The sequence below is a fragment of the Sus scrofa genome, chromosome 3 (assembly GCF_054392235.1).
Source record: "Sus scrofa isolate SSC_HxYL_T2T_F1_AM1 chromosome 3, Sscrofa_HxYL_maternal_Yorkshire_Landrace_v2.0, whole genome shotgun sequence".
Lineage (NCBI taxonomy): Eukaryota > Metazoa > Chordata > Mammalia > Artiodactyla > Suidae > Sus > Sus scrofa.
The window spans coordinates 31853032-31880845 of NC_139385.1; the positions used below are offsets into that span (position 1 = coordinate 31853032).

General features: G+C 46.6%; 1 protein-coding gene across 16 annotated transcripts in view; it reads right to left on the reverse strand.

The window, feature by feature from the left end:
* Nucleotides 1–27814, reverse strand: part of VPS35L (VPS35 endosomal protein sorting factor like) — a 116849-nt gene that overhangs the window by 70808 nt on the left and 18227 nt on the right. For all 16 annotated transcript variants that reach the window (XR_014840625.1, XR_014840624.1, XR_014840628.1 and 13 more), the window contains 4 exons: nucleotides 27400–27528; nucleotides 16473–16557; nucleotides 8073–8132; nucleotides 326–422 (listed from right to left, as the gene is read on the reverse strand). Coding sequence is in view for 8 of the 16 variants with exons in the window: in XM_021086527.2 (XP_020942186.2) it covers nucleotides 326–422; nucleotides 8073–8132; nucleotides 16473–16557; nucleotides 27400–27528 (371 nt within the window). In the remaining 8 variants the exon portion in view is untranslated. The remainder of the gene's footprint in view (nucleotides 1–325; nucleotides 423–8072; nucleotides 8133–16472; nucleotides 16558–27399; nucleotides 27529–27814) is intronic.

Genomic DNA, 27814 nt, shown 5'->3' on the forward strand with positions numbered 1-27814 from the left:
GCCGAGAAGCTTGATCCCGTTCAAGTTCTTGGAACCAGAGAAAACACATAAAGATACAGCATCGTAATTGAGAAAATTAATGTGGAAATATTCCTTAGGGAAATGAAAGCCTGGTACATGGCATCATAGTCAAAATTTAAAAAAAAAAAAAAAATACAGAACCAGAGCCCAGGGGCTTCTTGGACAAGGTGGCTGGCCCCGTACTTGCAGGGACTGAACTTTCGACAGGAATTTCAGGGCATCCCATCACATGGCTTCCATTGAACAGTGCAACGCTTGCAGCCGGTCTTTAAAATCATCAGACAACAACAACAAAAAAGGATACAATCTCGGAATCAGTTCCCTGATGGAAGCAATCTTGAAAAACCAATTTAAGCATGTTTCTTTGGCTGTGTCATTTACATTCTCTGGAGAGAAGTGATCTGTAATACAGAAATAAGCCCCATCAGCCTTCCTCATTCTTGGGATCTGTTACAGCTGCTCTTAGTCCTGGGATAGGAAAATATTACGGCGGAGCAGAATTAGGGGTGGGGCACCCAGTCCTGTGTCTTTCCTTCCAAATAGCGTTATTACTATTAGGAAACTCTTGGTGACCATGAGCTCACACACAGGGGCTTTCGAAGAGCCAGGCCCTGTTCAGAGGGTGTTCCAGATGTCAGCTCACCTAATCCCCACAAGAGCCCTCTAAGTTATGCACTTTCATTGTTCTCTCTTTTTTTTCGGGGGGGGGGGTGTCTTTGTCTTTTTAGAGCTGCACCCGCGGCATATGGAGGTTCCCAGGCTAGGGATCAAATCAGAGCTACAGCTGCCAGCCTACACCATAGCCACAGCCACTTGGGATCCGAGCCGCATCCGCAACCTACACCACAGCTCATGCCAACACCGGATCCTTAACCCACTGATCGAGGCCAGGGACCGAACCCACAACCTCATGGATCCTAGTTGGGTTTGTTCACCACTGAGCCACAACGGGAAGTCCTATTGTTCTCTTTTATAGAACCAGAGGCCGAGGCACAGAGACGTTTAGAGACTTGCCCAGGGCACACAGAAAGCTGGACTTCAACTCAAGCAGTTTGGCTCCTCAGAAGATCCTCTTAGCCACTGCCTCTAATTTAATCCAGAGGTTCTTGGTGTCCCCACCAGTAACTGATGATACTATGGAGTATCGGGCCCAGATGCCTGAGGAACCTGCAACGCTAACATGAACTATGATGGAAGTTTGTGCTCTAAATATCACATGGTGAGCTCCCATCATGGTGCAGAGGAAACGAATCCAACTAGGAACCATGAGGTTGTGGGTCTGACCCCTGGCCTCGCTCAGTGGGTTAAGGATTCCACTGTTTGCCATGAGCTGTGGTGTAGGTCGAAGACGTAGCTTGGATCCTGAGTGGCTGTGGCTGTGGTGTAGGCCGGTGGCTGCAGCTCCCATTCGACCCCTAGCCTGGGAACCTCCATATGCTGCAGGTGCAGCTCTAAAAAGTAAAAAATAAAAACAAGTAAATATCACATGGACCAGACATTGAAACCAAGACCCTGAGGTGAGAAACTAGACAGAGGGAGGCTGCCAGCTCTATACGGGCACAAGGACTTGAGTCACCTTGTGGTTAAGCTGCCACTTTCCCCCATTATCCGTTCCCTCTTTAATAATAGAACTTACATTTTCTGCTGGGCACAGGGCCACCCATGCAGCTCTGTGTGCCCTGGGCTCAAGTTCTGCTTCCAGGATATAAACAGAAATGCAATGTCTGGGAATTTGCTGTAAGGGAAGGGGCTTGACCTCCACTCTTTCTTCCTTCCTGCTGGCCGGAATGCAGATGCAATGGCTGGAACCTCCACTACCATCCTGAACCACAAGAGTGAGACAGAACCTGGGATGGCTGGGACCACGAGCTGGCTGCTCTGCTAGCCCTGATCTTTTTTGTTGTGATTTTGAGTTTTCTGGCACTGCCAACCAGGCCCAAGCATGACATACATCTTAATAAGGAATGGAAGAGGGTATGAAAAAAAAGAAAACAAAAACGAACACAAAATCTGGTCAACACCAATAAGGCCCTTGTTGACTTCCCACTGCGAAAATGATTTCTTCTAAACATGGGAGCCTGATTCCACCACTCGATGTGCTTTTATACTCGTAGGATTCAATCAAAATGGGAGTAATTAATTACTTTTTTTTTTTTTTTGCCGTAGCCACAGCATGCAGACGTTCCTGGGTCAGGGCTTGAACCCATGTCACAGCAGTGACCCAAGCTACAGCAGTGACAATGCCAGATCATTAACCCGCTGAGCTACCAGGGAACTCCTACTTTCGAACACAGACAATGAATGTTAGCTTGTTGGTCTCATCTTGTTGTCCAGTGGGTCATTTCTGTCCCTGCTTCTACTTTCTGCTACTTGGTGGCACACCATGAAGGTGATCAAAATACCTGTGGAATCAGCCAAAAGATAAAATTCTAGGTATCTCACTAGCAGAGAACAGTCATTTATCACAAGTGCAGATACTAGGGAATTGCAATCTCAAGTATTTACCTGTTTTTAGATGTTCTGGCATGCTTCATTCATTTGAAAATTTTTCACTTGCCATTTTAAAAAGGAAGGGAAATTACCATTTTTCCCTTTCCTGGTCTGAACCAGTGCACTTAAAAGTAACTTTCTTTCAAGTTCTAAGAGATCCAGACCAGAAAAGATAAGAGTTATTCTTAAATCCATTTTGTCAGTCTTGCCTTTTGGAAAAGGGAGGGGAGGAGTTAATTTCCCTTCCTTTGACTGAAACGTGTGCCTTAAGACCCAAAAGCAAAAATAAGTCTCTAAGGTCATTTAATAAAATCCCTCACTTTTCAGTCGAGGGAATGCAGGTGCAGAAAGGGGTGAGACGACAGTGATTCAGGCTGCCCGAGAGAGCCGGACATCACACTTAAAGGCAGGTGGCCCCGTGTGTACACACTGACTACAAGCTACACAATAATCTGCAGATACAATTGAGAAGCTTTAGGCTTTTCTGTCAGCTGAAGGAATAATTGAGGAAAAAGATTATGTTATTCAGGACTTTAAAAAAAATTTTTTTTTTTTTGTCTTTTTAGGGCCACACCTGCGGCATATGGAGGTTCCCAGGTTAGGGGTCCAATCAGAACTGTAGCCACCAGAGCCACAGCAACGCAGGATCCGAGCCACATCTGTGACCTACACCACAGCTCATGGCAACGCTGGATCCTTAACCCACAGAGCGAGGCCAGGGATCAAACCCACATCCTCACGGATGAGAGTTGGGTTCATTCACTGCTGAGCCACGACGGGAACTCGAGAACTTTAAAATTTTATAGAAAAAGTAAATGAATAAAACTGGAAGGAAAAAAATGTTACAGCAAACTCAATCTTACATTCCTTTACTTCATCTGCTCCACATGAATGTTTCAGGCTCTGGGGAGCTAAGAGTACATAAGAGAGACCCTGCCCTCAGGAAGCTCACATTCCAGTGGGGAAAGCAGCACTGTCAACACAGAAAAGAATAAGCAGGCAAACAAATAAGATAATATCGAACAGCAGTCAACACCACGAAAGATAAAAAACTAGGTATAGCAAAGAGTGTTAGGTTAGTTTCATGAAATAGGGTGATGGTCAGAGAAGGCTCCTGCAGATGCAGCACTTGAGCCAAGCCCTGAATTATAAAAAAGGAGCCAACCATGCTCAGATGTGGAGGAAATACATTCCCAGAGGCAGAAACAGCATGTGCAAAGGCCCTGCGGCAGGTAGGACCTCTGGTGCGGTCAAAGAATGGGAAAGGGAGCCACACTGGTGAGGGCAGGAAGGGAGAAACGGCTATCACAACCATAGTCATGCAGGGTTGTGGTCCTGGTGAGGCGTCCGAGGGGTTTTTATAAGTGTGACAGAAACTCCCCGGAGCATCCTGAGTGGAAGAATGACATGCCATGACGCTATTTTTACTTCAGCACTGGGGCTGCTACATGGAGAATGAATTCCGCGCTTGGAAACTAACTCCAAAGAGACTCTGATGTAACAAAGGGCAGAGAGATTTTCTTCTGGCTCCCTCTTATTTATCTTTCATGGTGCTTCTTTTTTCAACCCTGAGTTCTGTGGCTATTTTAGGAGAAGGGAGGAGACCAGTGAGTCTAGTCCTCTTTCATTTGCCAAGTCGCTACCCTGGCAGTGAGAGGTGTCTTTACATAACAGTGCTTATAGGGGGGACTGAAAGGCCAGGTCAGTTAAGGATGCTGCTTAGCCAGATGCAGCCTACATCAGCCACGGGGAAAGGAAGACAGCGAGGCCCACGGGTGATGATGAAAACCACCACACAATAAACCCACGTTCCTTCTCCCAAGATGGAAACAAAATTGCTTTATCCCTTGGAATACATCATCGCCTCACTCAGAGGCTGGATTAGGAAACGTTGGGGAAAAAATGACCACATCTAGTAGCATGTACTTTCCGTGAACCCAAAGGGCACTGGTATCTTTCTGAGCTCATAAGAGATCAGCTTTAGTTAAAAGTCCTGAAGGTAAAGGGCTCAAATACTAAGTTCACCATCTGAATGTGATTCAAATGGAAAGAATGAGTTCATATGCCGCCGGACTTCTCTCTCTGAATAATTTCTTTTGCAGAATGCTGCACAGTAGATTTCAAAAGCTTACTTCACAATTATTATTAAGAGTTGCCCCAGAGTTCCCGCTGTGGCTTGGTGGTAATGAACCTGACTAGTAACCATGAGGACCTGGGTTTGATCCCTGGCCTCGCTCAGTGGGTTGAGGATTCGGTGTTGCCGTGAACTGTGGTGTAGGCTGCAGATGCGGCTTGGATCTGGCGTTGCTGTGGCTGTGGAGTAGGCTGGCAGCTATAGGGAGCTTCCATATGCTATGGGTAAGGCCCTAAAAAAAAAAAAAAAAAAAGTCATCCCAAGATTACTGATGTTTTTGAGCAAAGTTTGCCCCTTTCCCTTTCAGGTTCTTGGAAATGGAAAGAACACATGCAGATTTTATCTGCAAGGGGGAAAATAAAATTATTTTCAAGAAAACAGAAGCCTGGTTTGCATCACTCAAGGTTAAAAAAAAAAAAAAAAAAAGGTTAGAAAACCCCTACCTAGGTTTAATTCTGTCTGCAAACTGTAGAGTTTATAGGTACCAGGATAGTACATGGAAGAAAAGCTGACAAGGGTAGTTAAAACATATGTAGGGAGGGAAGAATTTAGTGATAAACATGCTAATATATTTAGACAAGAACTAAAAGTGAACATGAAAATAGTCTTATTTTTTTTGGCTGCACCCACAGTAAGTGGAAGTTCCTAGGCTAGGAACTGAACCCACGCCACAACTGCAACCTGCGCCAAAATTATGGTGATATCAGGTCCTTAACCCGCTGTGCCACAGGGGAACTTCCAAAAATAGCCTTTTATTTTGAACTTTCATAGTTTAGGTAGAGAGAAAGTTACCAGTAATTTTTCCTTAACTGGCCCTAAAATGCTGTTTAGTAGTTAGCGAAAACTGAGAGGGAGGAAAATTATTGTAGTCAATGCAAACACAAATGCCTCTGGGGGCCAGGCAGAGATTATAAATAGTTTTAAGTAGTTAGGTATACAGCATTAGGAAGAAGTAGGACCTATATCAAACAGCATTTTTAAAACTACTATTACAGGCAAAGAAAACCCCTACCTAGGTTTAATTTTGTCTGCAGACTGTAGAGTTTACAGGTGCCAGGATAGTACATGGAAGAAAAGCTGACAAGAGTATAGTTAAAACGTATGTTGCCCAATTTCCCAAATCCCCAGGCAGAGAGAGGAGGCCCTTCCATTCAGGCCCCTGAGAAGCCTAGAACAGGGGAGGAGCTGTTAAAACACATCACAGGTGTGGAGTTCCCCCTGTAGTGCAGCAGATAAGGAGCCAGTGTTGTCTGGGCAGCGGCTCGAGTTGCTGCTGAGGCACTGGTTCGATCCTCAGCCCTGGGCAGAGGGTTCAGGATCTGGCATTGCATCAGCTGCGGCTCAGACCCAATCTGTGGCCTGGGAACTTCCATAAGCCATGGGTATGGTCTTTCTTTCTCTCTCTCTCTCTCTCTCTCTCTCTATATATATATATATATACATATATATAATATATATACACACACATATCTCCATCAATCACAGGTATGATGTGGTGGAAGGAAGGTCTAGGGTGCTATCCAGTAGAAATACTGTGTGAACCATATTCAAAAAGGTAAAACAAAACAGGTGAAATTTTAACAATATACTTCATTTAGCCCAATTCATTTAAAATAGCATTTCAACAGGTAAGCAACGTAAAAATTAGAGTGATCCTTTATGGTCTTTTATTTAAGTCTCTGAAATACAGTATATATGTTTATACTCAGAGCACATCTCAGTTTGGACTGGCCACCTCTCTATGCTCAAGAGCCCCACGTGACCAGTGGCCACTGTACCGGACAGTGCAGGGCCAGCGCTCAGAGCCAGGCTCTCCTTAAGTCGTGGCAGGGCATGGTAGGCCCGATTCCTCCCTGCTGGGTTTGCCTGCCTAGGGTGAGACAGGATGATTCCCGAGAGCTTTTCCAGTCCTAAAGGTCTGTAGAGTTTGGTCGTTCTGAGAAACATGCACATTAAATCACTTTGACAATGTAGACAGATGGAACAATGCAGCAAGATGGGAGGAAAGTAAAAAAAGAAAGGAAACAGAAAGAAAGAGACAGAGACAGAGAGAGACAGGAAGTGAAAGAAAGAAAAAGAAAGATTAAAAAAGACAGGCAGGCATTCCAGTCGTGGTGCAGGAGAAATGAATCCAACTAGGAACCATGAGGTTGAGGGTTCGATCCCTGGCCTCACTCAGCGGGTTAAGGATCCAGCGTTGCCATGAGCTGTGGTGTAGGTCACAGATGAGACTTGGATCTGATGTTGCTGTGGCTGTGGTGTAGGCTGGCGGCTACAGTTCTGATTCAACCCCTAGCCTGGGAACCTCCGTATGCTGCGGGTGAGGCCCTAAAAAGCGAAAAAAAAAAAAAAAAAAAGATAGATAAACAGACAAAAAGAGGTCAAATTATGGGTTGCCATCACTGATGTCATTTCTTCAGCCTTCAGGGAAATGCTGCTGCTAGAAGCAGAAATCGGTGGCGTGGAGAGGGGGTGAGCTTGCTGTTCTAACTTGCACAGATAAGTCCGCCTCCTCTGAGCACCGCTAGGAACTTGAAAGGAGAAATCAGAGGGAAAGGGCACTGCGACTGAGGGTTCCAGATTGCCGGCCTCCTCAGCATCATTTATAGGACAAAGGACTCTACCCGTGCTCTCGTTGTCTCATTCTAACCTCCTAAGAGCTTAAAACTGGGTGGCAATAAATGGAATGCAAACATCACTGGGGCAGAGACTGTAGATTCAAAGCATCTATCATGACTGATTTATTTGACACTTCTTTAATATATATATATATATATATATATATATATATATATATAAAGTTGGGTTTGTAAAGCAATTTGCTTCTTAGGAAAGACAGGAAAAATACTAAAATCTCAGTAGGCATAAAGGTTCAGCTGAATCTGACTGTTATATCTTTCCATGCCTGCAGATTCACATGACTTGCTCAAATCCCTAGTTTGTTTAAAAACCTCATGCTTGGAAGACAAAGGATCAGAAATCTGTAAAGACATTTCTTTGATGTTTAACACAGCACACAAAAAAAAATTTTTTTAACTTTATTTCGGGTCTCAATAAATCCTGCCTTGATATAAACTTTCTAACCCTTGGAGTTCCCATCGTGGCGCAGTGGTTAATGAATCCAACTAGGAACCATGAGGTTGCAGGTTCAGTCCCTGCCCTTGCTCAGTGGGTTAACGATCCGGCGTTGCCGTGAGCTGTGGTATAGGTTGCAGATGCGGCTCGGATCCCGCGTTGCTGTGGCTCTGGCGTAGGCCGGTGGCTACAGCTCCGATTGGACCCCTAGCCTGGGAACCTCCATATGCCGTGGGAGCGGCCCAAGAAATAGCAAAAAGACAAAAAAAAAAAAAAAAACCCAAAAAAAAAAACAACTTTCTAATCCTGACTCTAGGGCGGAATCAAGTCCAGGGAGCAGCTATGACGTTACCTGGTAAGACGCTGCGGTTATCCACACACATGGAAAAGATTCGCTCGTACACCAGCTTTCCTGGGGAGAAAAGGACATACGGTGTCAGCCTCACGCTCCTCATGAGCAAAAACCCTAAATTAATGTGCGTTAATTAGAGACACACAGGTGACCTCGCCCAAATGAGCTCCAACTGGTGACAGTATGCTGCCACCTAGTGGGACAAAGTTGTAGCCATGACTCAATTTCAGGTTTTTTAATTCAAAGAGGGGACTTTTATTTTCTGTGAGAGGCAGAAAAGTGACCTCATCAAGAAATGACAGGAGTTCTGGTTGTGGCACAGTGGAAATGAATCCGACTAGCATCCATAAGAATTCGGGTTTGATCCCTGGCCTCGCTCGGTGGGCTAAGGTTCCAGTTGCCATGAACTGTGGTGTAGGTTGCAGACGCTGCTCAGATCCAGCATTGCTGTGGCTGTGGCTGTGGTGCTGGCCAGCAGCTGTAGCTCTGATCTGACCCCTAACCTGGGTACTTCCATATGCCATGGGTGCGGCCCGCAAAAAAAAAGAAATAGAAATGACGGAATTCAGGTTTCCATGGAGAAAGCCAGTCAAGCTAAGAGAGGCCCTCCTGCAGCGTGGGCTACTTACAATTACAGTCACCTAAAGACACTTGCCAAAAATATTCCTTCCTGGGGTCCACCTCAGAGGCAGTGAAAAAAGAATATTTTGGGGGTCGAGGACTAGAAATATAAATTTTGAATAACCTTGCTAGGAAGTTGTTATATATGCTCAAGTGTGGGAGAACTATTTTTTTTTTCCTTTGGCTGTGCCCACAGCATATGGAAGTTCCTGGACCAGGGATCAGACCCATGACCTGAGCTGCTGCAGTGATAATACCGGATCCTTAACCTTCTTCACCAAAAGGGAATTCCAAGTGTGAGAACTAGTGATTTAGGCAGGTACGTACCATGGGTCTCTGCGCTAAAAATGACCTCAGGAGTGGGAATCTCTAGAAACTGCCCAGAGCCTCCGTCTTCCCTTCTAAACCAGGGGTTCTCAGCTTTGGCCAAACACTCAGAGCACCTGGGGCACTGAGGCCCACGTCTACCCTCAGAGGGTCCAGTGTACATGGTCTGGGGTGCAGCCGGATCATCGGAAGTGTTCTCAAAGCCCCCCAGGTGTGCAGGTGAGCTTCGGGACTACTGCCCCCAACTCTGGATTCAATTTAGAGGTTCCCAGGAAACCTCAGGGATCAAGCCCCGGTTTCTCAAAGCCACTCGCCTTTGTCCTCCTGGCAGGAAGTGTTTGGTTACCTGCAGTCTCAGGCTCCCCATGGCAGCCACACCTGCTGCCGAAAGAGGCCTCCTCTGGGATGACCCCAGAACCCCCAGCACTGGGACGACAGGCAGTTTACCTTGGCCATGACACAGCACAGCAAGTCACTAACTTCTCACACCCCCAAGGGTGTGTGGACCCGGCATACAAGAACGCAATGTCTGGAGTTCCCATGGTGGCACAGCAGAAACTAATCCGACTAGGAACCATGAGGTTGTGGGTTCGATCCCTGGCCTCACTCAGTGGGTTAAGGATCCTGAGTTGCCGTGAGCTGTGGTGTAGGTCGCAGACACGACTCAGATCTGGCGTTGCTATGGCTGTGGTGTAGGCGGCGGAAACAGCTCCGATTAGACCCCTGGCCTGGGAACCTCCAAATGCCACGGGTGTGGCCCTAAAAAGACAAAAAAAAAAAAAAAAAAAAAGTGAGAGAGAATGCAATATCTTTGCTTCCTTCAGTGTGCCATCTCTCTAAAACTGGCTTTTTTTTTTTTTTTTTTTTTTTTTGCTTTTTTAGGGCCATACCTGCAGCATACAGAAGTGCCCACCACAGCCACAGCAAGGCAGGATCCGAGCCGCATTTGTGACCTAAACCACAGCTCATGGCAATGTCAGTCCTTAACCCACTGGGCAAGGCCAGAAATCGAACCTGCATCCTCATGGATCCTAGTCAGACCCGTTAACCACAAAGCCACAAAGGGAGCTCCTCTAAAACTAGCTCTTTTAAAAAAACAGGAAAATCAAGAAATAGCAACAACAACAACAACAAAAAGACAAAAAAAAAAAAAAAAAAAAAAAGGAGTTCCCGTCGTGGCGCAGTGGTTAACGAATCCGACTAGGAACCATGAGGTTGCGGGTTCGGTCCCTGCCCTTGCTCAGTGGGTTGATGATCCGGCGTTGCCGTGAGCTGTGGTGTAGGTTGCAGACGCGGCTCGGATCCCGTGTTGCTGTGGCTCTGGCGTAGGCCGGTGGCTACAGCTCCAATTAGACCCCTAGCCTGGGAACCTCCATATGCCGCGGGAGCGGCCCAAGAAATAGCAACAACAACAACAAAAAGACAAAAAAAAAAAAAAAAAAAAACAGGAAAACATAATTTCTCCACAGTTCCCTTGTGGCTCAGCAGAGTAAGGATCAGCCTTTTCACTGCAGTGTCTTGGGTTGCTACTGTGGCATGGGTTTCATCTCTGGCCCAGGAATTTTCATGGGCCTCAGGCGCAGCCAAAAATTTTTTTTTTAGTTTTTAAAAAGAGAAAACACAATTTCTATATTTCACTTTCATATTCTAAGACGCCTTTAACTAAAGAATCTTTTTTTTTTTTTTCTTTGTCTTTTGTCTTTTTAGGGCCACACCCATGGCACATGGAGGTTCCCAGGCCAGGGGTCGAATCCGAGCTGCAGTTGCCAGCCTACATCACAGCTCGTGGGATTCAAGCCATGTCTGCGATCTACACCACAGCTCACGGATCCTTAATCCACTGAGCAAGGCCAGGAATCGAACCTGCATCCTCAAGGATACTAGTCAGGTTCGTGAACCACTGGGCCACGACACGATGGGAAGTCCTAGAGAATCATTTTTGACCAAAGGAGTTTGGTGATATTTTTCTTTGTTGAGTCAGTGGCCAACTATTTTGAGAAATAATACCTGATCCTAGATTTATTTCCCTTCTTGATAATTTCTTATAAATCAAGGACCCTAAAATAGATCGATGACAACAGCTAATGTTTTCGGAGCACCGCCCTTTGTGCCAGGCACGGTTCCAAGTTGGTTACACTGATCCTGCAAGGAACACACCATACGCTTCCTACATATTCTCTCACTGAATTCTTCCGCATGAAATCCCCAGAGGCAGGGTCTGTGAGGCCCACTGCTCCAGGGAAGAAATCAAGGCTCAAGTTCACACAACCCTGGCGGAGGAGAGACAAGGAATGAAGGTGGGGAGACACCAGAGCCCCAGCCCTGTGCTGCCTCCAGGGAAATCCCATCAAAAGTGCAGCTATGCCTGTGTGCTACAGATGCCCGGGGCCGCTCCCCACATCCCTGCCCAACACGAGGCTCCACCCTTGACCACCAAACCCCTGCTCCCCTGCAGACACACCCTCCTGCGGAGCGCAGTAACAGCGACGCACGCCCGATGGACCTCAGCACTCCAAGCTGCCACCCATGCAAAGCCAGTCTCGCTCCATTTTTATTTCATTTTATTTTGCTTTTTTAGGGCCGCACCCACAGCATATGAAGGTTCCCAGGCTACAGATCAATTGGAGCTGCAGCTGCCAGTCTACACAACGACCACGGCCATGGCCACAGCAACACCAGATCTGAGTGGTTTCTGCAACCTATACCACAGCTCACGGCAAAGACAGATCCTTAACCCACTGAGCGAGGCCAGGGATCAAACCCGCAACCTCAGGTTCCTAGTCAGATTCGTTTCCGATGCGCCACCACAGGAACTCCCACTTTGTTTTTAAAAGGTGAAAACTCCTCACAAGCCCTAAAGCATCCCCACGTGTCCTGGAGCACCTGCACACAGGCTGCCTCGCAGTCCTGGGAAGAGCTACCTGCATCGGATCCAGACCTGGGCAGCCCTAAGAGCGCTATGAGTGTGCCCACTGTTCAAAATTTTACACGGCTGCAGAAGGAAATGAATGATGTTTCTCTCTCAGCCTGTCCCACCCAGATCACAGCCCCAGCCACTGTCTGAGGGTCCCACTCTTGATAGTTTCTTGCGTATCTTTCCAATGTTTCTTTAGGCAAATACATGTGAATACAACTGAGTATATGATTTCTTGCCTCCTTTTTTACACAAAATAGGACATCCTCTACAGCGATCTTGCACCTTGAGCTTTTCACGTGATGACATACCCCAGGGATCCTTCTGCATGGGACCCCGGGCCATCCTCACTCTTTCTCAGAGGCCTCCTAGTTCTCCAACATGCTGTCATCTGTTTCATTGCTCCCCTATGGACGGTCACTCAGGTTGCTGAGATGAATTCTCAGAGGTGAAGTTGATGGGTCAGAGGTACTGACATTTGCAGTTTTCATGGAAAGAAGTTCCCCCATGAGCCAAGTTCAACAGCAATAAAGCAGGTGCTTTGCCTGCAGAGAGAGAACTCAACGAGTTCCAGCTCCACCCCTCACTACCCTGGGGACCCGGGCAAGCTGCTTTACTTCCTGTGCCTCAGGTTCCTCACCTGTGAAAAGGGGGCAAGTACAGACCCTACCTCGTGGAGCCGTGATGAGGTCCGTGTGACTGAAGATCACAGGAGCTCCGAGGACAGAGTCAGGCCCAAGGACATTATTTGCTGGGGGTTTATCCCCGTTAGTCTCAACTCCCAGCCTGGGTCACCGCCGGGACACAGCGAGGATGGCAGGCATCTACACCCGCGCCTGACTGGCTGAGGTGTGCAGAGGCTGGCAGAAGGGATGCCCCCAATTCTCACAAGGCTAACCTCTTGATCCGGCCAGGCTGGCAGACTCATTGGCAGCCCAGAGCTAGGGTCAGTTCTAGGATGCTGACTCATGCAAAACCAACTGGCAGGAGGCTGGCGAGGGAAACCACAAGGCCAGGGTGTTAACTCACCAAGAGAAACAGAACTGTCAGGAGAACCGGCCACAGCCACCAGCCTCCCTCGATGGTTGAAGTCCTCGCCCCCTGGGGGTAGGTGGGGTGTGAGGATTAGCTGAGGCCCAGGTGCTGTGTGACTTGATGTCTATTCTGAGAGCCTCATGCACCATCCACTCGTGATCCCTTCCTGCTTCTCCACCACGTCCCCGGGTCCAGGCCACCCTCATTTTTCACATCGGCCTCCCAACTAGGTCCCTCCCCTGCCCTCAAGCTACAGTCTAGTCTCAACAAGGCAGCCACTGGGAGCCCATTAAAACCCAAATTAGGGAGTTCCTGGCATGTTCATTAGTGGTAACGAACCCAACTAGTCTCCATGAAGATCCAGGTTCGATCCCTGGCCTCGCTCAGTGGGTTGGGGATCCGGTGCGGCCGTGAACTGTGGTGTGGGTCACAGATGAGGCTCGGATCCCACGTTGCCATGGCTGTGGCATAGGCCAGCAGTGTAGCTCGGATTCTATCCCCTAGCCTGGGAATCTCCAAGCCGCAGGTACAGCCATAAAAAGAAAACAAAAAAAAATCAGGACTTGCACCTTCTCTGCTTCCCCCCACCCCCGCCCCGCCATGGCTCCTCACACCCTCAGGGTCAAAGCCCAAGTCCTTATCATGGCCTCTGCGACCCAGCAGGCTCTCTGGCCATGGCAGCTCCTGGGCTACCACCCTCGCCCCCACCCCTGCTCACAACCTTCCAGCCACCCTGCCCTCTCGGTTCTCCTGCCAGGCCTGCTCCCACCCCTGGGGTCTTTGCATCAGCTGTTTCTAGATCCTAACCTGGCCCCACAATGCCAGCATGTGACTCAGCTCTCACCCCCTTCAAGTACTTGCACACACATCAACTTCCCAGGCCTTCTCTGAAAATGCGATTTAAAAGTGCAGCCCCAGCAATCCCGCTCTGGAGCCTCTATCCAGAGAAAACCATGACGCAAAAAGACACATGTACTTCAGTGTTCACAGCAGCACTATACACAATAGCCAAGACATGGAAACAAACCAAATGTCCATCAACAGAGGAGCAGATCAAGAAGATGTGGTACATATACACAATGGAATATTACTCAGCTATTAAAAGGAAAGAGGGGAGTTCCTGTCATGGCTCAGTGGCTAATGAATCCGACTAGGAACCATGAGGTTGCAGGTTCGATCCCTGGCCTTGCTCAGTGGGTTAAGGAATCCAGTGTTGCTGTGAGCTGTGGTATAAGCCAGCGGCTACAGCTCTGATTGGAGCCCTAGCCTGGGAACCTCCCTATGCCGCAGGCACGGCCCTAGAAAAGACCAAAAAAAAAAAAAAGAAAGAAAAGAAAAAAAGAACGAAAGAACGGCATTTGCAGCAACACGGACGGACCCAGATATTATCATGCTAAGTGAAGTCAGACAGTGAGACACCAACATCATGTGCTCTCACTTACATGTGGAATCTGAAAAAAGGACAAAATGAACTTCTTTGCAGAACGGATACTGACTCACAGGCTTTGAAAAACTTACGGTTTCCAAAGGAGACAGGTTGGGGGCTGGGGAAAGGGGCTGGGGGTTTGGGATGGAAATGATGTAAAATCGGGTTGTGATGATCATTGTACAACTATAAATGTAATAAAATTCGTTGAGAAATTTAAGAAAAAAAAGTGCAGCCCCATGCCCACCCCCTGCCACTTCCCTCACTTCCTCACTCTGCTCTGGTCTGGCTTTTTTTTTTTTGTCTAACACACAATCGGTTTTACTTATTTGTTCTGTGAATTCTCTCTTGCTGTCCCAAAGGTGGGGATTTCTGTCCCATTTACGGATACATCCTCAGCTCCCAGCAATGCATGACACCCCCTCTCCAGGTCATCTGAACCCGAAGGGCCCATCGTTTAGCTGGAACATCGCTTTTTTGAGCCCAGGTGGTACCCACTCCCCTTTCTTCTGGCAACAGCAGCACCCCTTTTCCTTTGGGGTAACCCATGTCTGGATAAACCACCTATGTCATTCCCCCAGATCCCAAACTGGCTCAGGGACTGAGTGTGATCCAGGCCAGGCCAATGAGATAGAATTCCAGGACTCCTGCTGAAAAGCTTGATTAAAAGGAGTTCGCGCTATGGCACAGTGGAAAGGAATCCGACTAGTATCCATGAGGATGCAGGTTTGATCCCTGGTCTCACTCAGTGGGTTGGGGAATCCAGCGTTGCCATGAGCGGTGGTGTAGGTTGCAGACGAGGCTTGGAGCCTGAGTTGCTATGGCTGAGGTGTAGGCCAGCAGCTGTAGCTCCGATTCGACCCCTAGTCTGGGAACCTCCATATGCCTTGAATGTGGCCCTAAAAAAAAAAAAGAAAGACAGAAAAGCTTGGATAAAAGTTCTTTCTTTGTCCTGCAACACCTAGCAGCAAAGCTGACAGAAGCTGAGGACACCTTGCGGAGCTTGAGAATAAAGCCACTCCAGAAAAAGTAGTAGAAAAAGCCAAGGTCCTGAAGATACTGTTGGATGCCTGCATCCAGCTGCACCTGAAGCCAGAACCTACCCCTGGACTTTTCAACAGAAGCCAATTAATATCCCCCTTTTCCGAAAGACTGATAGGAGTCGGGTTTTCTCTCACTTGTCCTAGCAAATATGCTCAGATCCCCGGCCTCCTGTGCAGAAATAAATGGCTCCCTCTCATTCTGCTTTCTGACACATTAGCTCTTTCGGTGGGTTACAGATGAGACTTGCCAGGTTGGGAGCCTCCTGGTCCTTCCTTGGCAAGACAGTGAAGGTCTTCTGATCTCCTCTGTTCAGTTTTCGAACAAGACTGTTTCCTGGGTCTTTGGGGGCACCTCACGGCTAACTGCCTCCGGGTTACACGGTTTGGGCAAACTGCTAATGCCACAATGTTCTAGCCACTGACCATCACCAGGAAGCATGGAGACCTCCTGTTCTCCAAGCAGCTCCAGATTATTCTTGTGAGTCTGGACCCCTCTGCTGGGCTCGCAAAGATCCCCAGGCCTGAGGGGTGAGGTTTGAGACAGGGGAAGCCACAATCATGCTCAAAGACCTCACAGGAGCTGCAGCCATCATCCAGGTGGCAGAGGACTGTGGCTTGGACTAAGGTTTTAACAGTGAAGACAGAAAAATGGACATCCTGGAAAAGCTGATTTGAAGAACTTGGTGATGGGAAATTCCCACTGTGGCTCAGGAGGTTAAGAACCAGACATAGTATCCATGAGGATGAGGGTTCAATCCCTGGCCTTGCTCAGGGGGTTAAGGATCTGGCATTGCTGCAAGATGTGATGCAGGTCGCAGATGTGGCTCAGATCCAGCACGGCTGTGACTGTGGTGTGGCAGGCAGCTGCAGTTCCAATTGGACTCCTGGCCTGGGAACTTCTATATGCCACAAGTGTGGCCCTAAAAAGCAAAAAAAAAAAAAAAAAAAAAAAAAAAAAAAAGCAAGTCCACCATCCAACTTCTGGCAAAACAAATGTACTTCTTAGATCTAAGATATATAGAATGAGTACTTACCAAATGTGTCAAGTATGTCGGTGATAAGAACAAATTTGCTTGGATAGAACTGAATGACACTTGTGTCCGAAAGAAGCTTTGAACACTAGAAAGAGAAGAGAAAAGAAAAATCACTCTGTCGTGTCTGACTGAATTGGAATGTTCCGGGCCTGGAAAACCAAGGATTTCTACAAACAAGTGTGGGTGTTTACCCTGTGCCAAGCTTGCTATTAGTCACTAGACATATAATGATAAGCAAAACTGCTGTGCTTTCTGTCTTTTTAGGGCTGCACCCACGGCATATGGAAAGTCCCAGGCTAGGCATCGAACTGGAGCTACAGCTGCTGGCCTACACTACAGCCACAGCAATGTGAGATCTGAGCCTCACCTGCAACCTACCCCACAGCTCATGGCAACACTGGATCCTTAACACACTGAGAGAGGCCGGGGATCGAACCCGCATCCTCTTGGACACTAGTCGGATTCATTTCCACTGCGCCACAATGGGAACTCCTGCTGTGCTTTTGACAAAGGGAGCTGACTGCTCGAAACAGATCCTGCTAAGGAAAGACACAACCACCTACCCCAGGAAGCCACGTCTGAGGAATCTTATCCAGAAGGGGCTAGACTAGGGTCAGCATTCGTCACCGAGGGAAGTCAACCAGTGTCCTTGCAGATGACTCCGTCTCTGCTTTCTCTGGTTTATTTCAGAATGATCTTTTTTTTTTTTTTTGGCCTTTTTAGGGCTGCACCTGTGGCATATAGAGGTTCCCAGTCTAGGGGTCCAATCGGAGCTACAGCTGCCAGCCTACCCCACAACCACAGGCACACGGGATCCACATGGGATCCGAGCAGGATCTGCGACCTACACCAAAACTCACGACAACATGAGATCCTTAACCCACTGAGCAACGCCAGGGATCGAACCCACAACCTCATGGTTACTAGTCAGGTTTTTTACCACTGAGCCACATCGGACACTCCCCATTTCAGGATGATCTTGCTGTTTAAACATTCTTTCTTGTGAAATGACCCATCAGTAAATCTCCAGGGTTTCTTAAGCCAGCATCTATTATTTATACTCACACGTAAATTTCCTTCCATAAGGAAACATTACAAGCGTCAAAGAGTTACATTTTTCTCTGGAACTACACTCTGCAATGCTGAGAACATTCTGGCTTTGCAGGGAATTGCTCAATCCTTCTGCTATGACTCCCTCCTGGGGGCCATCGACGTGTTCGGGACGCATAACAGAAGGCTGCAGCCACAGAGCATGGCCCTCAACACCAGATGAAGTCATCTCGTATAATCAGAAACAAACATCTCTCTCGACTTTGAGGAATGCAAAGCCAAGCCCTGAAGTCTTTACAAATGCATTAAGTCAAGAGAAGGAACTAGGTAACCTTGCCATGTTTGTATCATCCCAAAGGCTGAACCTCAGGGAGAAAAAATGGCCCAGAAAACCAGGAACTGCTTAGACACCGAGAAAGGGTCCCTCGTGTGTATGTGCCTCCGACACGCAGAGCCTGGCTGGCAAGTTCATCCTGCGAGGATGTAGGCTGACACGTGTTTTCGCTTTGGCTTGGTTCCCCAGCATCTAAATTCTAAGATGCATCAAGTTTCTCCTGAGCGTGACATGACTAAAGGTAAACACCGTGTCTAACTTGTGAAACATCCTCTTACCGCCCTGCTGGTATTTGGGGGCGGGCGGGGGGGGGGGGCTGTGCGCTGTTCAAACAGTGACATTGACACCAAGTGTGGCATCTGGATGTACCCAGAACTCCGTTTCCTGACACCTTGCTTTGAGTTGTTCCCATGCTCTTTATGAGAGCTCCAACTTAAACAACCACCCCGTGAGACTTCAGGACTGGAAAGAAACAAACAGCTCCGAATCCTAGAGACTGTTTACCAGACGCAGCTCTTGGCTCCTAGGGCCTCTCCCCAGGTCCCACCCGGAGCCCCACTGGCGAGCTGAGAGGGAGAGAGAATTCAGACAGAAGACTTCACGTCGGACCCAGCTGGGGCTTCCCAGCACCTGTGCACTGTTTTGTCTCCCACGTCAGTGTCACAGAACATAGGGTGTGTGTGTATGTGCATTTGCCTTTTTACGGTTGCACCCGGGGCACATGGAGGTTCCCAGGCTAGCAGTCACATCAGAGCTACAGCCGCTGGCCTACACCACAGCCACAGCCACTTGAGATCCGAGCCAGGTCTGTGACCTACACCACAGCTCATGGCAACACCAGATCCTTAACTCACTGAGCGAGGCCAGGGATTGGACCCACATCCTCATGGATGCTAGTCGGGTTCATTAACCACTGAGCCACAATGGGAACTCCCGGAACATATATTTTAGAAAGATAACAGGAAGTCGGAAGTTTTTCTTAATCCACAGTTCAGGTCCTAATAATGTTATAAATTGAAGCTACCTTTTAAGTCACTATTTTGAAGATCCCACTTTTTTTGTTTTTTAAAAGCGTTGGTACTGTTTCATAAACCAATAAAAATCAGGTAACACATTAAAAATTAGACTCTGGGAGTTCCCATCGTGGCTCAGTGGTAACAAATCTGACTGGGATCCATGAGGATTCAGGTTCCATCCCTGGCCTTGCTCAGTGGGTTAAGGAGCCAATGTTGCCACGAGCTGGGGTGTAGGTCAAAGATGCAGCTCAGATCTGGCGTTGCTGCGGCTATGGTGTAAGCCGGCAGCTGTAGCTCCAATTCGACCCCTAGCCTGGGAACCTCCCTATACTGTGGGTGGGGCCCTAAAACAACAACAAAAAAATAAATTAAAAAAAAAAAAACAGATTCCCTGCGCCACTTCAAACCTACTGGTCAAAACCCCCAGCCATGGAGTGTCCACAGCTATGCAATGGGATCAGTGGCATCTCTGCAGCGCTGGGACGCAGGTTGGATCCCTGGCCCAGCAGAGTGGGGTTAAGGATCTGGTGTTGCTACAGCTGTGGCTTAGGCTGCAACTCTGGCTCAGATCTGATCCCTGGCCTGGGAACTCCATATGCTGGGGGGCAGTAAAAAAAAAAAAAAAAAAAAAAAAAAAAAACAGAAAAACAAAACAGAAAACCCCAGTCGAGGCACCAGGGAATCAGTATTTTTAACAAGGGCCCCAGGTGACTGCTACACTGAAGCAAGCCCAGGACACACCGGGTTGCGAGAACCACAATCTGTACCACACTCTGCATGGAACAAGCATTTCTACAAATCAAGGGTTCTCAGCTTTGGAACCATCAGGGGAGCTTTTGAAAATAATGGCGCCTGGGCCCCACTCCCAGAGATTCTGATTCAGCTCTTTGGGCTACGGCTCGGACATCAAATTTTCCGAGAGGTCTCAAGTGATTCTAAATGTGCAGCCAAGGTTGAGAACCATGGTTATAAGCATTTCCTGAGCAACTGATAAATTACTCCTCCTGTAAGCAATGAGATCCTGCTGTATAGCACTGGGAACTATTATCTAGCCACTTACGATGGAGCCTGATGGAGGAGACTATGAGAAAAAGAATGTTATCTATGTATGTGTGACTGGGTCACTTTGCTGTACAGAACACCAGACACTACACTGTAAACCAGCCTGATGGAAAAAATAAAAATCATTATAAAAAAAATAAATTACTCTGCCTGAAGTACTTGCTATGGAACTTATTAACACTGGAAGAAAGAAACTAAAGGAGCATCTTTTTTTTTTTTTTTCCTTTTTGGCCCCACCCTCAGCATATGGAACTTCCCAGGATAGGGATCGAATCTAAGCCGGAGCTTTGACCAATGCCACGGCTGCAACAACACCAGATCCTCAACCCCTGTGCCAGGCTGGGGATTGATCTGGCACCTCCAGAGATAAACTGGATCATTAACCTACCCACAGTGAAACTCCTAAAAAAGCTTTTTTTTGTTGTTTTTTTAGGGCCTCACTCCCAGCATAGGGAAGTCCCCAGACCAGGGGTTGAATTGGAGCTTCAGCTGCTGGTCTATGCCACAGCCATGGCAATGCGAGATCCGAGCTGCCTCTGTGAACTACACTGCAGCTCGCAGCCTTTAACCCACTGGGCAAGGTCAGGGATCAGACCCACACCCTCATGGATACTAGTAGGATTCTTAACCTGCCGAGCTGTGACAGGAACTCCCAGGATCATTTCTCTTGTGTTTCCAATCAGCGATATTCTAGAAGGACACCAGCAATTTTTAAAATTAGGCTGAAATTAAATAACACAAATTTGAACCTAAGCAAATGGATACATGAAAAGATAACCTAGAGTTGAGGACTAAGAAAGTATGCCTGGATGGATAAACGAATGCATGGAAAGAAAGAAGGAAGGAAGCACACTAAGTAAAGGACAATTACTGCCTAGAATGCATTTCTTTTAATTCTTTATTTATTTTTTGGCTGCACTCACAGTATGCAGAAATTCCTGGGCCAGAGACTGAACCCCAGCCACAGCAGCAACCTGAGCCACAGCAGGAACAATGCCAGATCCTTAACCTGCTAGGCCACTGGCAAACCCCAGAATATACATTTTTTTTTCCTCAATCCTAAAAATCAACAAGCAAGATAGAAATAATAGAATGGAAAAATGAGCAAAAGGAATCAACAAAAGGCATTTTACAGCAATAGAAATCCTGATGGCCAAGAAACATGTGAAAAGATGCTCAATCTTACTGTACGTGGGGAACTACAAATGAAAACCGTAACAAAACATGATTTTAATACCTCCTAAATTGGGAAAATTAATACAGAAAGTCAGCTCATACCAAATGTTAGGAGGCCACTGAACAGCACAGACGCTCACACCCCCGCTGCTACTACAGGGCAGGCAGGCACAGCTACTGTAGAACATAGCTGGGCATCGTCTGGAAAAGCAGACGAGGCACACACCCGACACTAAGCAAATCCACTTTGGGGGAGAGGCCTTCATCCAGAGAAACGCTGGATGCGGTCACAGTGGATGTGGCCCGTGGTCACAGCAGCCCCGCTCATGAGAATGAAAAAGGAAAAGGAAAGAACCAGATGCCCAGCGACGGAGTGAACGATACATAATTACGCATCAGTAGTTAACTGTGGTTAAGAAGGCAAATCCCTCCAACTGACCTGTAGGGTCAGGGCAATCCCTAGCAAAATCACGGCAGGTCGTTTTGCTTTGTTTTGGTGGCGGAAAAATTGACAAGGTGATCCTAAGATGCATATGGAAATGCAAAGGACCTAGAAGAGCCACCATGATGTTGCACAAGAAGAACAAAGTGAAAAGGCCTCTACCGCGTAGTTTCAAAACTTATCATAGGAGTTCCCATCGTGGCGCAATGCTGAACAAATCTGACTAGGAACCATGAGGTTGCGGGTTCGGTCCCTGGCCTTGCTCAGTGGGTTAAGGATCCGGCGTTGCCGTGAGCTGTGGTGTAGGTTGCAGACGAGGCTCGGATCCTGCGTTGCTATGGCCCTGGCGCAGGCCAGCGGCTACGGCTCCGATTCGACCCCTAGCCTGGGAACCTCCATACGCTGTAGGAGCAGCCCTAGAAGTGGCAAAAAGACAAAAAAAAAAAAAAAAAAAAAAACCGCTTATCATAAAGCTACAGTAACTGGGATGGTGTGGTGCTGGCATAAGGAAAGACTGACAGATCCCTGGAATAGACCTGAGTGTTCCGAAATCAACCTTCCCATTTATGGCCAACTGACGTTTGACAAAGGTGCCAAGATAACTCAACAGGGAAAAAGTCTTTTCAACAAATGCTGCTGAGACAATGGGATATCCATACGCAAAAACAAACTAAAAGGCTTATATTACACAAACAAGAAACAATTCAGAATGGATACACACTGTACAGCACAGGAAACTATACCCAGTCTCTTGGGAGAGACCATGATGGAAGATAATACAAGAAAGGGAATGTATATACATGCATGATGGGTCACTTTGCTGTGCAGCAGAACTGACACGTTATAAATCAACTACAATAGAAATGTTTTAAAAAGACATTTCGTGACCCTGAGTTACGCAGAGTTCTTAGCGACAACTCCAAACACACAAGCTGAAGTTTCCGTCATGGCTCAGGGGTTAACGAACCCAACTAGCATCCATGAGGACGCAGTTCAGGTCTGATTCGACTGCTAGCCTGAGAACCTCCAGATGCCTCGGGTTCAGCCCTAAAAAGACAAAACAAAAAACAAAAAAACAAAGACATGAGCCCAAAAGGAGAAAACTGATAAACTGGGCTTCAATAAAATTAAAAACTCTTACACTTCAAAGGATACCATTATGAAAATAAAAAGACAAGCCAGAAACTAGGAAGAAAGACATGTAGACTGTGTATCTGATTAAGAACTTGTATCAAGGATAAAGAGTTCCAACTCAACAAGATAAATAACCTGATTTTTTAAACGGGCAACCCTTGAATAGACAGTTCACTAAAAATGATATAAAAATGGCCAATAAGCATATGAAAAATGCTCCGCATCATTAGTCAGTAGGTACATCATGAGTCAACAAATTAAAACAATGAGATACCACTTCAAACCCCTGAGGATGGCTATAATTAAAAAGATGGACAACAGGAGTTCCCACTGTGGCACAGTGGGTTAAAGGATCTGGCATAGGTCGCAGCTGTGGCTTGGATTAAATCCCTGGCCAAAGACCTTCCATATGTTGTGGATGTGGCCATTAAAAAAAAAAAAAAAGGACAATAAGAGTGATCAAAAAGATATGGAGGAACTGGAACTCTCATATACTGCTGGTGGGAAGACAAATGGTGTAGCCATTTTATCTTTTTTTTTAGGGCCGCACTCATGGCATATGGAGGTTCCCAGGCTAGGGGTCGAATCGGGGCTATAGCTGCCGGCCTACACCACTGCCACAGCAATGCCAGATCTGAGATCTGAGCTGCGTCTGTGACCTACACCACAGCTCATGGCAACGCCAGATCCTTAACTCACTGAGCGAGGGCAGGGGTCAAACCTGCAACCTCATGGTTCCTTGTTTCTGCTGTGCCACAGTGGGAACTCCGGTGTAGCCATTTTAGAAAGCAATTTGGTCATTTCTCAAAAAGTTAAACATAAACTTACCATCTAGCTTAGCAATTCCACTCCTAGAAAATCTATTCAAGAAAAATGAAAATATATGTCCATATAAAGACTTGTATGCAATTGTTCACAGCAGTATTATTCATAACAGCCAGGATGGATACAAACTAAACGTCCACCAACTTGTTAACAGATAAATAAAACGTGGCTATGCATGTAATGACATATTTGTCAGCAGTAAAAATGTTAAAAGTACTCAAATTGCAACATATATGAACCTCATAAAATGATAAGAAGCCAGATGCAAAAGATTACATGTGAAATGTCCAGGAAAGGCAAATTCATAGAGTGAGGAAGCAGATCAGTGGTTTTCTGGGGCTGAAACTGAATCATGTAAAATAGCTGCAAAACTCTATAAACTTGCTAAAAGTCACTGAATTATACATTTACAGTGCTGGGTTTGGGGATACATAAAGTATCTCTCAATGAAGATGAAAACACAAAACGAAATAAAACCTTACTGCAGAGCAAATAAGGGGGACCGGGCCCATTTCTCCATACTCTGTGCCTTGACTAGTGTTTCTGGATAAAGACGGCAGTCTTTACAGTGTGGTACTGGTTCCAAAACGGACATACGGACCCAAGGAACAGAACAGAGAAGCCAGGAAAAAACGCAGACACCTACGGTCAATTAATCTTCGACCAAGGAGGCAAGAATATAAAATGGGGAGTTCCTGTCGTGGCTCAGTGGTTAATGAATCTGACGAAGAACCATGAGGTTGCAGGTTCGATCCCTGGCCTCGCTCAATAGGTTAAGGATCTGGTGTCGCCGTGAGCCATGGTGTAGGTCACAGACTCGGCTTGGATCTGATGCTGCTGTTGCTGTGATATAGGCCAGCAGCTGTAGCTCCGATTGGACCCCTAGCCTGGGAACCTCCATATGCCACAGGTGTGGCCCTAGAAAAAAAAAAAGACTATAAAATGGGAGAAAGACAGTCTTTTCAGGAAGTGGTGCTGGGAAAACTGGACAGCTGCATGTAAATCAATGAAACTGGTACATATCCTCACATCATGCACAAAAATAAACTCAAAATGGCTTAAAGACTTAACGTAAAACAAGATACCATCAAACTCCTAGAAGAGAACAGAGGCAAAACATTCTCTGACATCAGCCCTACAAATGTTTTCTTAGGTCAGTCTCCCAAGGCAACAGAAATAAATAAAAGCAAATATAAACCAATGGGACCTAATCAAACTGACAAGCTTTTTCACAGCAAAGGAAAACGTTAAAAAAAAACAAAAAGACAACTTACAGAATGGGAGAAAATAGTTTCAAACGATGCAAATGACAAGGGCTTAATCTCTAGAATAAATATACAAACAATTCATATAACTCAACAGTAAAAAAGCCAATAACCCAATGGAAAAATGGGCAAAAGACTTGAATAGACATTTCTACAAAGAAGATATACAGATGGCCAACAAGCGCATCAAAAAATGCTCAATATCTCTGATTATTAGAGAAATGCAAATCAAAACTACTATGAGGTACTTCACGCCTGTGAGAATGGCCATCATTAATAAGTCCACAAATAACAAATGCTGGAGAGGGTGTGGAGAAAAGGCAACCCTCCTGCACTGTTGGTGGGAATGTAAATTGCTACAACCACTATGGAGAACAGTATGGAGGTACCTTAGAAAATTATACATAGAACTACCATATGACCCAGCAATCCCACTCCGGGGCATATATCCAGACAAAACTTTCCTTAAAAAAGACACATGCACCTGTGTATTCATTGCAGCACTATTCACAATAGCCAAGACATGGAAACAACCGAAATGTCCATTGACAGATGACTGGATTAAGAAGATGTGGTACATATACACAATGGAATACTACTCAGCCATTAAAAAGAACAAAATAATGCCATTTGCAGCAACATGAATGGAACTAGAGACTCTGACACTAAGTGAAATGTCAGAAAGACAAAGACAAATACCATATGATATCACTTATATCTGGAATCTAATATATGGCACAAACGAACCTTTCCACAGAAAAGAAACTCATGGACATGAAGAACAGACTTGTGGTTGCCAAGAGGGAGAGGGAGGGAGTGGGATGGACTGGGAGTCTGGGGTTAGTGGATGCAAACTATAGCATTTGGAGTGGAGAAGCAATGCGATCCTGCTGTATAGCACAGGGAACTGTATCGAGTCACTTGTGATGGAACATGATGGAGGATACGGTGAGAAAAAGGACATGTGTATGTGTGACTGGGTCACCTTGCTGTATAGTAGAAACTGTTAGAAAACGGTAAATCAACTACAATGGAAAAAATAAAAATCACAATAAAAAATAAAATAAGGAGTTCCTGCTGTGGTGCAGAGGAAACAAATCCAACTGGGAACCATGAGGTTGTGGGTTCAATTCCTGGCCTCGCTCAGTGGGTTAAGGATCCTGCGTTGCCGTGAGCTGTGGTGTAGGTCGAAGACGAGGCTGGGATCTGGTGTTGCTGTGGCTGTGGTGTGGGCCGGCAGCTACAGCTCCGATTACACCCCTAGCCTGGGAACCTCCATATGCCGCAGGTGCAGCCCTAAAAGGACAAAAGACAAAAAATAAACAAAATAAAACAAAATAAAATAAAATAGAAGGCAGTCTTTAAAGTGCCACAAGTCAAATAGTTACTCTTCACCAGATGTGGAGTTAATTAAACACTTTCATGGTTATTTTCTTTGGGAAGACATGAATCAAATCTCCTCCAGATGTAAAACTCTCAGAAGTCACCGTTCTAGACCATGACACTCTATGCAGAGATGGTGCCAACAAAAATATGTTGAAGAAGCTCTTGTTAGTTGAGATACTGGCTCACTGGAGCCCCTCAGCAAGCACCCTCCATCGCGTGCCTGCAGGATGAGAGAATCCTTCGAGAAGTATTTACTTTGTCGACGAACAACCGCACGGCAAGGGAAGCAGGCTGGGGTTTGCCTCTGTCATGAACACCAAAAAAAAAAAAAAAAAAAAAAGGCCCCCCAAAAATAGCACCTGCCATACAAAGTGCCACCATAAAAGACTTCAAGTACCCAGTGTAAAGACTCCCAGACTCTGCTAAGCCTCTCTCCAGAGAAAAGGATTCGAAAACAAACGTCGCCTTCCCGCGCCAACAGACAAGAATGAGCTCTGTCCTTCTGAACCAAAATGGCTGTTCAGAAAACACATTAACCTGCTCTGGAATCCGAATGCACACTTATTCCTCTGAAGTGTGCTTCTGTGTATGTTTTGCCAAAACAGGATGATCTTAAGAGTCAAGAAGCGAGACAAGCTGTTTTCCCTACAGAACTTGCTCTTGGGATCCAAGCGTGGTCCTGCATCAACAAATTCACCACCAAAGAGGAGTCGACAAACATACCTCTCCTCACACCGTAACACCCGCTTTCTCTGCCAAACATCATCATGCAGCCCAAGATCCCAAAATGCACATGTCAGAGACACCACGACCATTAGTCTCCGAGATAAAAAAAAAATCTGGCCAAGGAAACCCGAAACACAGTCGCTCACTCTTTAGTCTACACAAATCATAGACGCATCAGGCGCTGTAACAGGACGAATGAACTGCACGACTCGTGGCGGGGGGTGGGGGGCGAGCCAGACGACATTAATTCTCCAACGGAGGGTGAATTTCCCGGATGTGTACAGTGCACAACCTGTGCAGCTATACATGGTGGCCCTGGGATTAGATGTCTCATAAACACACTGATTCATAATCATAGCCTTGCCGAGGACGTAAGTGAAAATAGAACAGATGAAAAAAATTAGGGTAAGACCCTGAAGGCAGGCCTCTGAAAACCCTAATTATCCACAAAGGAGTTTTACAAAGGAAATTCTGGGGGGGGAAGAAAAAAAAAAAAGGCACTCGACCTGACCTGGATGACTATTTTTAGAGCCTTCACTTTCTGGTCCGAGGCCCAGGCGTCCTTCAGCGACTGGTTGAGCTCCTCAATGCGGTTCACATAATCCTGTTGAGTCAAATTCAACAGCTCCTTCTGGGATCCCTGTGGGCAGAAAGGAGAAGGATAAAGGCGCAGGGATAACACACACTGCGGGACGCCCGCCCACCCTGAACAACAGAGACTATGAGCCGAGTTTCGGTCTCTAAGTCGCCCTCATACCCTGACCACGACTGATAGTTTTGTCCTGTGATCAAAAGGTTCTCTGAGTTTGCTGCCAAGATGGGCTCAGTGCAGTGACTGAGAGACTGGCCTGGAACACATGTCAGACCTGCGCCACCCCCAGCTCAGCGGCTTTCTGGTTGATTCTAGGTGAGCTGCTTTCCTCCCT